At 55.5% G+C, this 14,705-nt stretch overlaps 4 protein-coding genes and 1 non-coding gene across 5 annotated transcripts in view; 2 read left to right on the top strand and 3 right to left on the bottom strand.

The window, feature by feature from the left end:
- Positions 1-487, bottom strand: part of VDBG_05326 (pumilio domain-containing protein) — a gene marked incomplete at both ends in the record, with an annotated part of 5,818 nt that extends 5,331 nt beyond the window's left edge. Inside the window, 2 exons of the mRNA XM_003004167.1 lie at positions 143-274; positions 366-487. Of these exons, the coding sequence (XP_003004213.1) occupies positions 143-274; positions 366-487 (254 nt within the window). The remainder of the gene's footprint in view (positions 1-142; positions 275-365) is intronic.
- Positions 488-6,677: 6,190 nt separating this feature from the next.
- Positions 6,678-10,225, top strand: VDBG_05325 (DNA-directed RNA polymerase III subunit RPC2; the record flags this gene model as incomplete). Its single annotated transcript, XM_003004166.1, has 3 exons — positions 6,678-6,919; positions 6,984-9,063; positions 9,230-10,225. 3 exons carry the CDS (start codon positions 6,678-6,680, stop codon positions 10,223-10,225), a joined length of 3,318 nt encoding a protein of 1,105 aa, XP_003004212.1.
- A 404-nt stretch (positions 10,226-10,629) lies between these two features.
- VDBG_05324 (conserved hypothetical protein) lies at positions 10,630-11,658 on the top strand (the record flags this gene model as incomplete). The annotated part of the gene is made up of 2 exons (XM_003004165.1): positions 10,630-10,939; positions 11,057-11,658. 2 exons carry the CDS (start codon positions 10,630-10,632, stop codon positions 11,656-11,658), a joined length of 912 nt encoding a protein of 303 aa, XP_003004211.1.
- A 643-nt stretch (positions 11,659-12,301) lies between these two features.
- VDBG_15108 lies at positions 12,302-12,373 on the bottom strand. Its single transcript has one exon. It is a non-coding gene; the product is annotated as a tRNA-Thr (tRNA).
- Positions 12,374-12,941: 568 nt separating this feature from the next.
- VDBG_05323 (ATP-citrate synthase) lies at positions 12,942-14,102 on the bottom strand (the record flags this gene model as incomplete). Its single annotated transcript, XM_003004164.1, has 2 exons — positions 12,942-13,750; positions 13,805-14,102. The coding sequence occupies 2 exons, from the start codon at positions 14,100-14,102 to the stop codon at positions 12,942-12,944; spliced, it is 1,107 nt and encodes a 368-aa protein (XP_003004210.1).
- Positions 14,103-14,705: the final 603 nt, after the last annotated feature.

Below are 14,705 nucleotides of genomic sequence, written 5' to 3'. Positions count from 1 at the left end.
GCAGAGGACAAAACGTGGTGGAGGGGGTGTGGCAGAGGAGGAGAGACAGGCGAGACAATTCAAGATAAAGAGGCAAGGCAAAGGCAGGCTAGAGCCGTCAAAAATGGTAAAGTCAGGTAACAGGGTAACGGGCCACACACACGCGCTATGGCGAGTCGGAGGCGGGGGGGTCTTGGGCCTTGGACCGTTGGGGGTAATGATGGGCGATTCGCGAGCGCGGGAACCCAAGAACCGAAAGCCCAAGAGCGACACAAATGGCAGAGCAGAGGCTGAGCTGGACCAAGAATAGAGAGGGTAGACTCGCTCTCTCGTGAAGAGAAAGTGATAGCAACAATTCTTGCACCTTTCGAGTGTGCTCAACATACCCAAGTGTCGTTCGGCTGCTTCTGCCTGTCAACCCTAAGGTAGGGGGTGCTGCACGAAGCCCTATGCTTCTGACGGGCGGGATTCGCTCGTTCCCATCGCGCATGTGGCCAAAGGCCGACATTGGTTGGGGAAGCCCAGAAGACCAGCAAAAGGGGGAAGAGGGGTAAGAGTGAAAGACACAAATTAAGACTGATGAAATAATGAGAAACAAAAAGACGTACCATGGACACGTTGTTGAATGTGCTTGTTACACTCTTCTGATCTGCTATGATCTTTGCTGTCACCAAAAGTGAACAAGCTCGCTGTCGCGGCTTTAGATAGCTGGGTCGGCAACCTTAGGTATGAGGCAAGTGAGATGGTAGAAAAGATAATGGCGACAGCTCTTCTCACATACGTCACGTCGCGCACCCTGGACAGCCAGAGGTGAACAGGCCGAAGAGAGGTTGGGTAGGTTAAAAAAAAGGTAGACCGAGATGAACACACGGCACACTGTCCATGGAAGAGGACAAGTCCAGGTCGAATCAAAGAAGAGAGAGAAAAAGGAACAAAACAAGCACACTGCACAGACGCTGACGACCCTGGCCGGGCAATAAAGGACGTGGGGAGAGCAACGCGACAGTTCCAGATAGGTCAAAAGGCAAGGTCCGATTGATGACCACCTAGCTAGCTCCCCTCGCTCAGGCGGAGAACAGAAGAGGGGGGCACACTTGAGGCTTGAGGCTTAAGGCTTGAGGGGGCGGGAGGAAAGAAAATGTATCGTTCAGGGCCACGGAGGCACTGTATGGAGGACGCCAGGACCACGACTAGAGGCTTGATCGTGGAGCCCCCTCCCCCCCAGGATGCCGCTTTTCTAGCGTCAATCAGACCGCAAGACTGATAAACCGCCCATGCCGCGCTCCTCAATGTCTCCTCTGGGTGCCTGGTCTTTCTCCCCCTTCCCTGGTCTCCTGCCCATTGTTCATTCTCAGTCGATGGCTCCGAGGCCCAGAAGCACAGCCAGCGGATGGCCCAAGAGACCCCTGCGCTAACGTTGCTCCACCGGTTGGTCCCCTGGTCCCTCATCGCTTCTAGCGCAGAACCCTCCTCCGGCGAGTGAGTGCGTGGGTGGGTGAGATGGCCCGAAGGGTGTGTGGTGGGACGGGCGACGCCGCCTGGTAGGGGATCTCAAGCAAACCCCCCAGTAGCGCCAAATCGGCGGAAGAGTTGCCTTGGGCGTGGGCATGCGTGTCCTAAGTCAGGTACCGCCTGCCCACGTCACACATCCTGGCTGGGGGTGGTGGGATGGTAAAGCTACGAACCTTGACAGTGAGACACCGCGCGGTCACCGTTCGTAGTGAAAACCGACTGATCGGTGTTCCCCAGGCTTGAATCGTAAGTTTCTCATGATGATGGTCCTCTACTGAGAACTCACATCATTGAGTCGAGCACCATAGGCAACAGAGTCACCAAGTGGACCAGGGCAGGGAGCAGCAGCGCCTCGTTCCCTCCACCAGCGTGTGTCTGACCAAGGCGTTGTGTCCAGGGAGGGCTCGGCACACTAGAGCAGCACATCATGAACGGTCGGGCCTAGCACTCCCCTCCATGCCACTTACTGTCAGGGGGCGCTTAGCTACAGCCTGTTCCGCCTGTCGTCTGATTTGGGGAAAGGTACCCCTTTTTTCGCAAGTCGGTCCGCGTAGCCAGCCATTGCGTCCTTCCTCCTGCCACATGACCGTGTGTCCAAGGACTTCCCAGGTGTTCGTCAGCGGTGAGGACTTCGGACGACCGAAGTTCAACAAGCGCGGGAGAAAAGGTGTTCCGCTACGCTACTGATGACTCCCACAAATGAGTTGGCCGTTTGACTTCGTGGCATTGAACGCCTCAACCATAGTGGCCAGCCGCCACTTGAGGCCACCTTGATTGTGGCCCAGAACTGCTACATCGCAGACCAGGTCCTTATTAGGGTTCATTCTTTGCCTTTTCTCAACCATGACGAAGCCCGCGATTCGCCCCCGCTCCCCGTTCTGCAGCATCGCAGGAGGCCGGGTCCACCCACCCAGCCTTGGCGGTGTGTGGCTACAGTCATGGCACTCAGTCAGTGCCAGTACCATTGTGTCGGTGCTTTTTTGCTTCGTTGCGAGGGAACGGTGAGCAGCAGCCTTTCACCGACAGACGCCAGATCTTGCATTGAGGCCGCTGGCCCAATCTCACGCGATGAGAGATCTAAGCCACGTCCGTGCTGTGTTCGCGTTCCACCTGTCAAAAGTCCGTTTTGGGAGGAGTGTATACAATAGTCCGTGCCAACGGTGATCGCATGAGCCATGGCGGCTGTTCAAGCGTTGATGGCGAACAGTCTCCAGCTATTGATGGATCAGGCAGGTCTAAAATTGGTGGCTCCGAGGATCTTGCTCATTTTCAAGCCCAGGAGCCCTAGAAGTTTGCCACGACTGTCGAGCTGAAGGTCGGGAACGTCCTGGCCACAGCTCGGTTTAAGGTCATACTCGCCAGCCGATTTGATAGGAGCCTTGATTGGATACGATTGCTTCGAAGAGATGGGGAAAGTTCGTCAACTTGCCCCTCAATCCCTCAGTCTGTCAACCCCTCCAAAGGCAACATGAGCCACGTATGGCTCGGCGTGGCTCGATGGCCCACATTCGACATCGTCTTGGTCGGGCCGCGAAACTCGTGCATTTGTGCGATCGTGACGCTTCCCGTCACTGTCAGCTTCTGAATAGGAGCGTCGACATTGCGTCGACCGCGGATTGCAAATACAGGCTTTGAGATGTTCGCTGGAGCAGGATGAGCCGTCATGGGCTGCGTGAGACCTACCTAAGTCCTAAAGGCTTGCCAACGTCTCTCGTGGAAGAAGTAAGAGACCATCAAAGTGGGGGTTCAATATCCCGCTCGGCGACGAAAACCAGGACAGGCCTTGCTTCCGAGTCCCACCCTTCTCGCATCGCGCAACGGGCGGCATTTGTTGTCTTTGGAGGATCTGTTCGCTCTTCCGTCTCGAGCGAGGCAATAGTTGCCAAATATCAATGGTGGTTGTTGCAGTGCCATCTCGTTCGTCTTCGGTGGTTTTGGGCAGGCACCTTCACGTAGCGGCCTCGTCTTGGAGGCATTCAATCCACAGATCGCAAGAGACCACTGCACTTACACGCGTGCTAGTGCACGTTGCTGCAAGTCAGCTCTGTCATCGTTGCCTGGCACGGTCGCATCTCTCTCGTCTTCGTGACTGTCCTGCATGGCAGACCTGCCTGGAGCCCAGACTGGGGTTCGAAACCGCTCCAGCCTCTCCCTCCTTGCCAGCCTCCCTTTTTCGTCCCATCTCGTCTCCACACCGAGATGTCGTCCACCGCCATACAAAGGAACCCAATGGGGTGAAAATCTGTGTAGACGCCCACCCGTCAAAGCGGCGGGCAAGTTTGACTAGCAGGTCGGATCCCACGCCAACATACTTAGCCTTACAGTACTAGCCCTGGAAAGCCACTCCATCGCTCAATGCGCTTCACCGACTTTTAGGGCCCGCATCGAGTGGCTCTTGTCGCAGACGCCGGCTGATGCTAGCAGTGGGGAGGGAGCAATTCGGCAGGCAGGCTTTCATTTGCATGCCGTTCAAGTTCTCGTTCACCGGATTCTGAGAGGGACACAGGCGGTCGTTAACAGTCGTATGTGTACGGCAAACGCCACTTCGTCGTGCGAGGTGTGAGTGAATGAGGGGTCCATCTATTTTGTGGGTGGCTGATCGTCATCGACCCGTTCCAGCAATGCCATGTATTTGAGTCGAGGCAATATCGGCTCGCTGATCAGCAAGCGTGCTGCTCGCCACCTCAAAACCCGTGTGAGGCCAGCAATCCTCGGCAAGTCGTGAGGCTCGTGCTTTAGATGCTGGTCGAGTTTCTCGAGTTGACAGTGCGGCATCCAAGCTGCCGTATTAGGGAATTGCCCGTCATTGCTGATTGACGCATCATGCCGCCGGGAAGATCCTGTATATCACGCCTAGGTCTGCGGGAGGCGATGGTCCCCAGGCTTTCGCAGCAACCACCCACGAAGCTGGGCCTGCAGCTCCGATGTTGGATCTGGCCCTGCGTGGTCAGGTGTCTCGACTAAGAAGAATGCGGCAGAGGACGGCTCGGGACACGGTGATGCAGCTCGTCATAGCGGTCCTGCCAGCGCAGCATGCAGCGCCTCCTGCGCTTGCGCCTGCATCACATCTTGCTGCAGCCCATGCGGGGAACGATGGGGGAGTGTAACGACAAGCCAAGAGAGGGGCGAGGAGGGGTTGTCCAAGCATTGCCTTCGAGGCCCGTAGTGAGATGCATGTTGCGCATTAGGTGGGGTGAAGGCGCGCAATTTTCAAGTCGCGCAGAGCCCTCGTGTTCAGGGCACAATTATTTGGTCTGACACGGGTTAACAAGCAGGCAATGAAGCAGGCAATGTTTCCTGCTGAAGCTGGAGAAGAACATGGTGGGGTGCTTAAGGGTACGTCACAGTGGTCTATCGTGGAAGGTGCCACTTGACATCTGATCTCGGGTAGGAGGCCACGCGAAGAAGGCACCAAGGGGATAAGGTTCTTTCCATACCTACCTAGGTACCTTACCTTGGGTAGGTATCTAGCAAAGGTACCTTGGCATTGTCCTTCTACGATCGGACGAACTAATCGCGAACGGTTTCGTCGATGCAAAGGCTGTGAGTTTTCGTCTAGAGGGCTTGCCACTCACCAAATGACGGGAGGTAGATACCCATGAGCACAACGGATCGGCCGCCACTGATATCTTATCGCCTAGGTCGCCAGTAATCTAAGTACAAGGCAAGGTATTCAAGATAAGGTCAAGCTCATGGGATGACGATACGAATGCAACACAGGTCAGACTTGCTCGACCGTGCCTTCCCTGGAGGTAGCTCGACCGTGCCTTCCTTGGAGATAGCTTGGAACGGCCATCAACGAGATATGTGCCTTTATGACGTGGATCCAGCGTACCACAGCATGAACCACCAAGTCACATCGTGTAAAGATTCGGAAGCGCTTGACCCGTAGACTCCGGATACTCCTGCGGCAGGGGGAGAGCTTGTTCAACGTGAAGCGTGAGACCAGCTGGGATGGCGCAAATAAATCACCTCTAAACTTGCCCCAGCCATTACCAACATTGATCTTACCACCTCTCAGAAATACGGAGATACCATCACTGATCTAACAAGATATCTCTTCGGCTCTTCAGTGAAACAGGATATGCCCCTACCTATCATCGCCAATCGGACTCGTGTTGCGTATGTTGTCTCGCCGTCTGCAGGTCGCTCTCAGGTACACCCGCTCGTAGCACGAGATGAGGATTCAGTCTGCATCCCGGGCCGGGATATGCTTGCCTTGCTTTCATGGGAGGGCGTAGGCCAACTATGCCGATATCCCAAGACTTGTGTTGTCGATAGCTGACATGTCATCCGAATTTTGGCGTACATCAACTACCAGTACCCTAGGCACCTTGTCCAGTATGCGTCATTGAAGAGCCAAGGAATGCGCCACCCAATATGGGGCTATTCCGGGATATGCTCATGCTTCAGCCCCAAGGCTGCGAAGGCGTTGAAGGTGATAGCCCCTACTTTGGGCATTTTTCAACTTGCATTGATCACAGCAGCCATGCTTCCTGACGAGCCGTCGCGTATCTGCTACACGGCTTCCAGTGCGCTATCTGACATCCATGCACCGGAAAATGGTCATGCTTAGTAGCGTGATGCCAAATGAGAGGCAGCTTTACTCTAGTGCTTCATCTGAAAAAGTGCTGAAAGAGCTGAGGCTACACGGAACGTTTGCGTGCTAATCTTGGTGATGTTGTTGTACAACGTAGGCAGATCTGGTAGTATATTATCAAATAACGGGTTGTATATAATATTTGTTACCCCCTGAACAGATACTCTCTGAACAGATACTCTTCGATTGTTTCCTCCTGCCCAGCACCAGAGACATTTGACCCGGTGGTCGCCTCTATTGGGAAGCTGTGAGGTCAATTCGGACAAGCTTTTGACCCAAACATCCGCAACCAGGGTGCATTCTTATCGCTCTTATCGCAAAGCCCCTCGTCACCGACCACCACAAGACAACGTACCTGCAGCGCGGGGCAACTGCCACCACCCGTCAACTCCGAGGAAGATTTTCTTGCACTGTCGCGGCACGCACTGCACCTGGACTCATCAAAGTCAATTCTCATGCCAGTCATCCTGCACCTCGTCGCGTTTGGTCGGACACACCACTTTGCAACAGCCTGCCTTTCTTGTCGGCATATACCCGAGTACACACGGACTGATCATGAGACTTCAGAGACGCAGGTGATCTCAAGATGCCGTACCTCGACGACGGCTTCGAGGCCCTGCTGGAGCCCTTCTACAACGGCAAGAAGCTCACGGATCCCATCTCAACCCAGGAAGACAAATTTCAACTGCTGCCCGCCTTTCTCAAAGTCAAGGGCCTGGTGAAGCAACACATTGACTCCTACAACTTCTTCGTCGACCATGAGATCAAGGACATTGTGCGCGCGAACCGCACCATCCGAAGCGATGTGAACAGCTCCTTCTGGCTTGAGTAGGTGGACCACGAACCACATTCATGGTTATGAATCGTTTTCATATACTTATGAGAATTCTAGGTTCACGGACATCCGGGTCGAGAGCCCAAGCCGTCTTGACTTCAACGATGCGCGTGCACACAGTGAGGTCACTCCCATGGAATGTCGTCTGCGCGACATGACTTATGGCGCTCCCATCTTTGTTGACATTGCCTACATTCGCGACAAGTCCAAGATCGTCCGCAGAAATGTTCCCCTTGGACGGCTACCCGTCATGCTCAAGTCAGCCAAGTGCCGTCTCAACGGTGCTTCGAACAAGGAGATGGCTCTCATGAACGAGTGTCCTCTCGACCCCGGCGGCTATTTTATCATCAACGGCACGGAGAAGGTCATCCTGATTCAGGAGCAGCTGAGCAAGAACCGTGTCATTGTCGAGGCTGATGAAAAGAACAACATCATCACCGCCTCTGTGACCAGTTCTACTCACGAGCGCAAGACCAAGACCAATATCACGCTGAAGAAAGATCGCATCTCCCTCGTCCACAACGTCCTCGTGGAACCCGCGCCCATTGTCATCGTTCTCAAAGCTCTGGGTGGCCTGTCTGACCTCGAGATTATGCAGCTCGTTGCTGGTGATGACGGAAGATACCAGGATGAGTTCACCGTCAACTTTGACGAGGCGACAAAGCAGGGTGTCTATACCCAGCAGCAGGCCCTGGAGTGGATTGGATCGCGCGTCAAGATGGGCGGCAGGGGCAGGTTTCAACCCAACTCGCAGGCGCGGAAGAACAACATCGAGGAGGGTATGGATGCGCTATCCAACCTTATTATTGCCCACATACCTGTCGAGGGCCTCGACTTCTACCCGAAGGCCATCTACGTTGCTTTCATGACGCGCCGTGTTCTCATGGCCCAAGCCAACATGAGCCTCGTGGATGACAGGGATTTCGTCGGAAACAAGCGACTCGAGCTTGCTGGACAGCTGCTCTCTCTCCTTTTCGAGGATTTGTTCAAAAAGTTTTGCGGCGACGTCAAGGCCAGCATCGACAAGGTACTTAAGAAAGACAACCGCGCCGTGGCCATGGACGCTGTTACCATGATCAGCAACCACGCCAACAACATTGGTCAGGGAATCAACCGAGCGATCCAGACGGGCAACTGGACAGTGAAGCGATTCAACATGAACCGAGCCGGCGTCACTCACGTCCTGAGTCGTCTGAGCTATATCAGTGCCCTGGGTATGATGACGCGCATCAGCAGTCAGTTTGAGAAGACGCGAAAGGTCAGTGGACCGCGTGCGCTGCAGCCCTCACAGTGGGGTATGTTGTGTCCCTCGGATACACCCGAAGGTGAGGCTTGCGGTCTGGTCAAGAACCTGGCTCTCATGACGCATATTACCACCAACGCCGAGGAGGAACCTGTCAAGCGTTGGGTTTTTACCGTGGACGACAATGTCGAACCCATCAGGAACTTCTCCGGAAGTGAGATGCATCGCGAGGGATCGTATATCATCCACATCAACGGCACGCCGTTTGCGCTTACCAAATTCCCGAAAAGGTTCACGAACCGCTTCAGAACGATGCGTCGCCGTGGCTGGATCTCGCCCTTTGTCGGCGTTCATATTAACAACCACTTCAACGCTGTTCATATTGCTACTGACGAAGGACGAATCTGTCGGCCCTACATTATTGTCAAGAACGGCAAGCCGAAGCTGAAGGCGGAGCACCTGAAGCTTCTCCAGCTCGGCAAAGCCACTTTCGATGACTTCTTGACGAATGGTGTCGTCGAGTATTTGGATGTCAACGAGGAGAACGATACGCTTGTGGCTCTGTACGAAACCGACGTCAACCAAAGCACCACGCACATGGAAATCGAACCCTTCACAATTCTTGGGGCCGTAGCAGGCCTCATTCCCTTCCCGCACCACAACCAGTCACCCCGTAACACCTACCAGTGTGCAATGGGCAAGCAAGCTATTGGTGCGATTGCCTACAACCAATTCAACCGCATCGACACATTGCTCTACACCCTCGTATACCCGCAACGGCCGATGGTCATCTCCAAGACGATCCAGCTCATCCACTACGACAAGCTACCAGCCGGACAGAACGCCACAGTCGTTGTCATGTCTTACTCTGGCTACGATATCGAGGATGCCCTGGTACTCAACAAGGCCTCGTGCGACCGTGGCTTTGGACGCTGTCAGGTGTTCCGAAAGTACTCGGCTGAGCTGCAAAAGTACCCGAACGGTAAACGAGAACGCATCGGAGACCCGCAGTACGAGGAAATGGAGGGCAAGCCTAGACGGCGCATTGCCAAACACGCAGCTCTGGATCCTGATGGCTTGGCCATGGTCGGTGGCCAGGTCAGGGCTTGGCGAGGCCATGGTGAAGAAGGAGACCCCTCTGGACACCGGGTCGACTGGTATCGGTAACGACCGCGGCCCTAGCGAGTTCCGCGACTCGTCAATATCATACCGCATTCCTGATCCGGCATACATCGACAAGGTGATGATCTCTCAGAGCGAAAAGGACAACATGGTCATCAAGGTGCAGACGCGACAGACGAGAAGGCCGGAGTTGGGTGACAAGTTCTCGTCACGCCACGGACAGAAAGGTGTTGTTGGCATTATCGTGGAGCAAGAGGACCTACCGTTCTCTGACAAGGGCCTGGTCCCTGATATTATCATGAACCCTCACGGTTTTCCCTCTCGAATGACGGTCGGAAAGCTGCTCGAGTGCCTCACAGGCAAGGCGTCGGTCTTGGACGGTCGTCCGGACTACGGTTTCGGCGACGCCTTCCGCTCGCATCCTCTCAAGCAGATGAGCGAGGCTCTCGTCGACCACGGTTTCTCATGGGAGGGTAAAGACTATTTCACGTCTGGCATCACAGGTGAACCGCTAGAGGCCTACATTTTCAACGGCCCCATCTACTACCAGCGTCTCAAGCACATGGTCCAGGACAAGATGCACTCTCGTGCGCGGGGACCTCGTGCCATCCTCACGAGACAACCGACGGAGGGTCGTTCGCGCGAGGGTGGTCTGCGTCTGGGCGAGATGGAGCGTGACTGTCTGATTGCCTACGGCGCCTCGCAATTGCTGTTGGAGCGTCTGATGATCAGCTCGGACGGCACAGAGATCGACATTTGCCAGCAGTGTGGCCTCTTTGGTTATAAGGGCTACTGCCACACGTGCAGGAGCACCAAGGAGGTGACCAAGATGACGATGCCGTATGCCGCGAAGCTACTGGTGCAAGAACTGATCAGTATGAATGTCGGTGTGAGGTTACAGATGGAGGATGAGTTCCCGCATCCGAAGGAATGATGTACATAAATGAATTTCAAAGGAGAAATAACATGCCAAGAGGTACACACGAGAAGGGTCACTTGATGATATGCAGTGTACCATGACCTGACGTTTGCGCGACTATGGACGGCACGCTTTATTCCTTCGATTATGACGGTAGGTAAGACGAAAATACTATTAATGAAAGTCACTACAGGGGCGCGTAGCAACTATTTTCCCGTTCCCCATTCCCGGCAGAGAGACACGATGGTTCGATTTCTTGCCCGTCTCGCGCCGGCATCCGGCCCCACCCGCGATAGTGCATCCCAGCAAACAATTTTCTGACATCATTCTTCTCGAGCTTCCCTCCTCTCCGTTCAACCCACACACAGGCGCCTCCCACAAGACACTCTCCTGTCGATGCCTACCACCACCCAACCGCCATGGCCAGCACGCGCCTCGCAATAGCGACAGCTCACAGGTGCTGCAGGCTGTGTCGGTCACCCTCGCAGCAGCAGCTCCGCGCCATCACACATCTTAGCACTGCCCGCTCTCCCACGACAGCTTCGGCTTCAGCTCCAGGCTCGGCACCTGCGACGCCGCAGCTTCACCAGCTCGCGAGCACACCACATATGAGACGCGAAACTGACCTGCCCAATCGCTACTTTGACCCATCAAATGGCGTTCCCGGCGAAGGCCCCCCAGATCCGCAAGGCAAACCGCCAGACGAGAACCGAGTGAATCTCGGCCGCAGTACGCCTTCTCCTCCCCCTCCCATCTTTTCGACAACGTCGAGCCACCAGCCCTCCTCCCGCATTGCCCGTCCACGAAGCCCTGACAGCAGACCGCTAACATGGACCCTCTTGACAGCCCTCCGCATCCTCCAAGACCGCCTCCCGACCCTCCTCCAATACCCCCTCGACCAAGACATCCTCGCCCCCAATATCTCCCTCCACCTCTTCCCCTCGACGCACCCGCACCTCCCCGTCGTCTCGGGTCGCGTGGCCTACACCGCCGCCCTCTGGACCTCCCCGATCGCCTGGAACCGCATCCCCGTCATCGGCAACGTTCGTCTCGAGGTCCACACGGCGCGCATGACGCGCCAGCCCATCCCCGGCGCCGCGCCCCCGCGCCCCGGCGGCCGCGACGAGCAGCTCGTCGTGCGCTGGTCGACGTGTGCCGCGCCGGGGCGCGAGGGCGAGGGCCCGCGCGCGCTCGAGGTCGGCAAGGGCGAGAAGAAGGAGCAGCACTTTTCCGGGCTCTTCATCTTCCAGTTTGACCAGAAGGGCAGGATCCTCAGCCACACCATCGAGACGGTGCAGGGCGGCGGCGACTGGGAGAGGGGGGTCGGGGCCAAGGTCGTCGGGCTGACGGATTGGCTGCTCGGCGGGCTCGGGAGGGGGGAGCCGTGCCCGGCCTTTCAAGCCACGTCTCCGGCGAGGGACGACGGGGGTCGAGGTGGCAGAGATTGACAGCGCTTGAGGTGATGACGGGTTGGACCAGGGCTGGCCTGCTTGAGGGGATGGTTAACCGGGAAGATGAGGGAGATGCACATATATGTACAACACTCTGAGTTTTGTTATTAGGCCTACGGAGTTCAGGGATATTGCGGAAGACGGCGGGGAGTCGCAGGAGAGCTCAGAAGACATTGACGGCGCTGACACTCTGCTCTACTACTACCATGATGTACAATAACTCGGAATAGACATCTCATGAACTTACGTTAGACTGTACCATACAAGCAATGTCTGCTCGTGATTATCTTCGGAAGGGGTTGACGTCTTAAATCTACAACACCTGGATAGCGTTTTCCAAAGGTCGCAGCTTTCGTACATGGTCGTTCGTGCTCGTGCTTCAGCTCCAGTATATTCACAAATTGGTGTTCTCAAATGACCCACGAGCCATCCCCGACCGAGTGTTACGGGTCCTCTAGGCCGCAACTTGCGGTCAAATGCCGAATGAAGCTCGTTCAGGAGATGTGGGCCATCTACAAGGTGTCAGCCAGTCAGTCTGAACCCCCCCGAGCAGAAACAAAAAGACAAGAACAGCCTACGATTGAATTGATTGAAGTATGTGTTCAAAGTGTATGTGACCAACCAAAAATTCAAAAGAATATGCCTCGTACTGGAATCGAACCAGTGATCTCATCATTACTAGTGATGCGCTTTACCACTAAGCCAACGAGGCTTATTGATATCTGCCGCCAATACCAAAAAATATGAAGCCAACATTTGATGTGCTATCGTTCATAGTCAAGTCCCGGATTGTGCGCTCTTTGAGATCCTTGCCAGGCTTTGTCTCTGGTGTTTGATATCTCGCAATTCGTGTCGCCAAATCTTACATCTCTGCTTGATCTCATACGACGGCACAACTGTTTGATCATGCCTACCTGCCTATTCGACCAAACACAAGGTCCAAGCTACCCAGATTCGCTAGCATGCCACGTTTCCAGTCAAGGAAACAACACCTCACAAACGATGATGTAGCGGAAATATCACATTAAAGCACTCTGGCTGCCCATCTAATCAGCAGCCAAATGCCTCTCGAACCTTGCGCTGCTACACATACATACACATTGGTCCATCCCCTGCAAGCGCCGCATTTCGCTTCGGGAATCCAACATCTCATCGCAAACGCAGGCGGGACGGGTTCCCCCTCCCGCGGCATCCTCATACGCAGCATCTTTTCATCTAGATCGCGTTAATTGTCCTCCACCTCTAAAGTCATTCCCCCCCTTTTTCATAACGATGCGCACTTAAGCAACAAACTCCTTGGCGCCGCTGGCCTCCCACTTGCCAGGGATCAGCGCCAGGGGGACGATGCCGGAAACGTGCATCTCGGGGCCGAAGATCTTGGCGTTCAGGCCGAGCTCCTGGGTGGCAGCCTTCATGTTCTTGAGACCCTCTTGGTAGTTGGGACCGGCACGACGGACCCAGATCTGGACGTTGTGCTCGTTCAGGGTGGTCGCGAACTCGCGCAGCGCGCGGATGACACCCTTGAATGTGCTGGCAACGTTGGTGAAGTTGGCAATACCACCACCGATAAACAGGACCTTGCCCTCCTTGGCGACAGGGGCACGGAGCATGAGGTCGAGGACGGTGCGGGCGTAGTGGTAGGTCTGGGACTCGGTAGGGGCACCGGAGTACTCGCCGTAGTTGGCGAGCTGGTCGGCGAAACCGGCCGACGCAATGGCATCAGCGTAGACGACGGAAGCACCACCACCGGCGACAAGGGTCCAGATACGGCCCGTCGCGTTGAGGACGGTGAGCTTAAGGGAAGCACCCGTCTTGGCATCAAGGTCGGCGATGTAAGCCTCCTCCTTGGTCAGCTCACGGCCGAAGGGAGCAGGGAAGTCCAGAGGGGGGCCGGCATCGATGTTGACCTTCTCGCCGCCGGCGACGTTGGTGAGGCCCAGAGCAGCCGGTGAGCGGGCAATGGCCCACTTGACACCGCACTCAAAGTCGGCAGTCTGATCAATCTTGGCAGCAAGATCAAGGAAGTGAACGGTAGCGGAAGTGGCATCCTCGTTAGGGATAACGACGAGGGGGTTGATCTCGAGATAGGCTGCAATTCGGTCAGCACAGGAATGTGAAATTTATGTTGAAGGGGCATACTGACTGAAGTTGCATTCGACGTAGACAGCGTACAGGCGGCTGATGAAGTCGACAAGGACGTTGTGCACACCCTTGGGGACCTTCTTGAGCAGAGTGCTGGCGATTTCCTCGTTGGAGGGGTATTCAGAGAGGTCGACAGGAATGAGGATCTTCTCGGCCTTCTCATCAACATCACCAACATCGACACCACCCTCGTGAGTGAAGAGAATCCAGTCGCCCTGTAGATCATAGTCAGCATTCACAGGTTCTGCTAACGAGATATGACAACGTGGTTGGTTGGTTGGTGCGTTTTGCCGGGCCATGGGTTGTGCCAGCTATCGTGTCTTCCGTTCGTCCGTCGGCTCGGCAGAGTCTTCCCGTATCGGGCAACCCAACGACGCGTGTCCACTTTTCAGCGACACACACAGCCAGACCAAGCCATTTAAAAGATCACGACGCTCCATCTGAGACGGATGTCTTTCAACCTTTTCTTTTGTACGACTTTTTGGATGCCCGATTCGAATTCGACATCTCGTATCGCCTCAGAAACGCCCGGAATCCGTTGTTAGATGCACAACCCAATGGACCCACCCAGCACTGAATCACTTGCACGACCTGCGGGGGAGCCAAATGGAGCGAAGACTCGACTAACCTCACGAACGCTCATGATGTTGATGTAGTACTCGGTGTCCTGGGGGTGAGGAACGAACGGCTCGACGAGGAACTGGCGCAGAACACCAGTGACGTGCTCGACCTGCTGCTCCTTACCCGCACGCTCGGCGACCCAAGCCTTGGCCTCGGGCCAGGTCTTGTTGAGGGCCAGAAGACCGCTCTTGCCTCGCCTCTTGATCAGCTGATCAGGCTTCGCGACGAACTTGGCGCCGGACTGGAGGAGCCAGGGGTAGGTGACCTCGGCCTGGTCGAGG

Source organism: Verticillium alfalfae, genomic scaffold, assembly GCF_000150825.1.
Source record: "Verticillium alfalfae VaMs.102 supercont1.6 genomic scaffold, whole genome shotgun sequence".
Classification (NCBI taxonomy): Eukaryota; Fungi; Ascomycota; class Sordariomycetes; order Glomerellales; family Plectosphaerellaceae; genus Verticillium; species Verticillium alfalfae.
The sequence above is the reverse complement of the archived record's forward strand: the minus strand, read 5'-3'. Positions and strand labels throughout refer to the sequence as shown.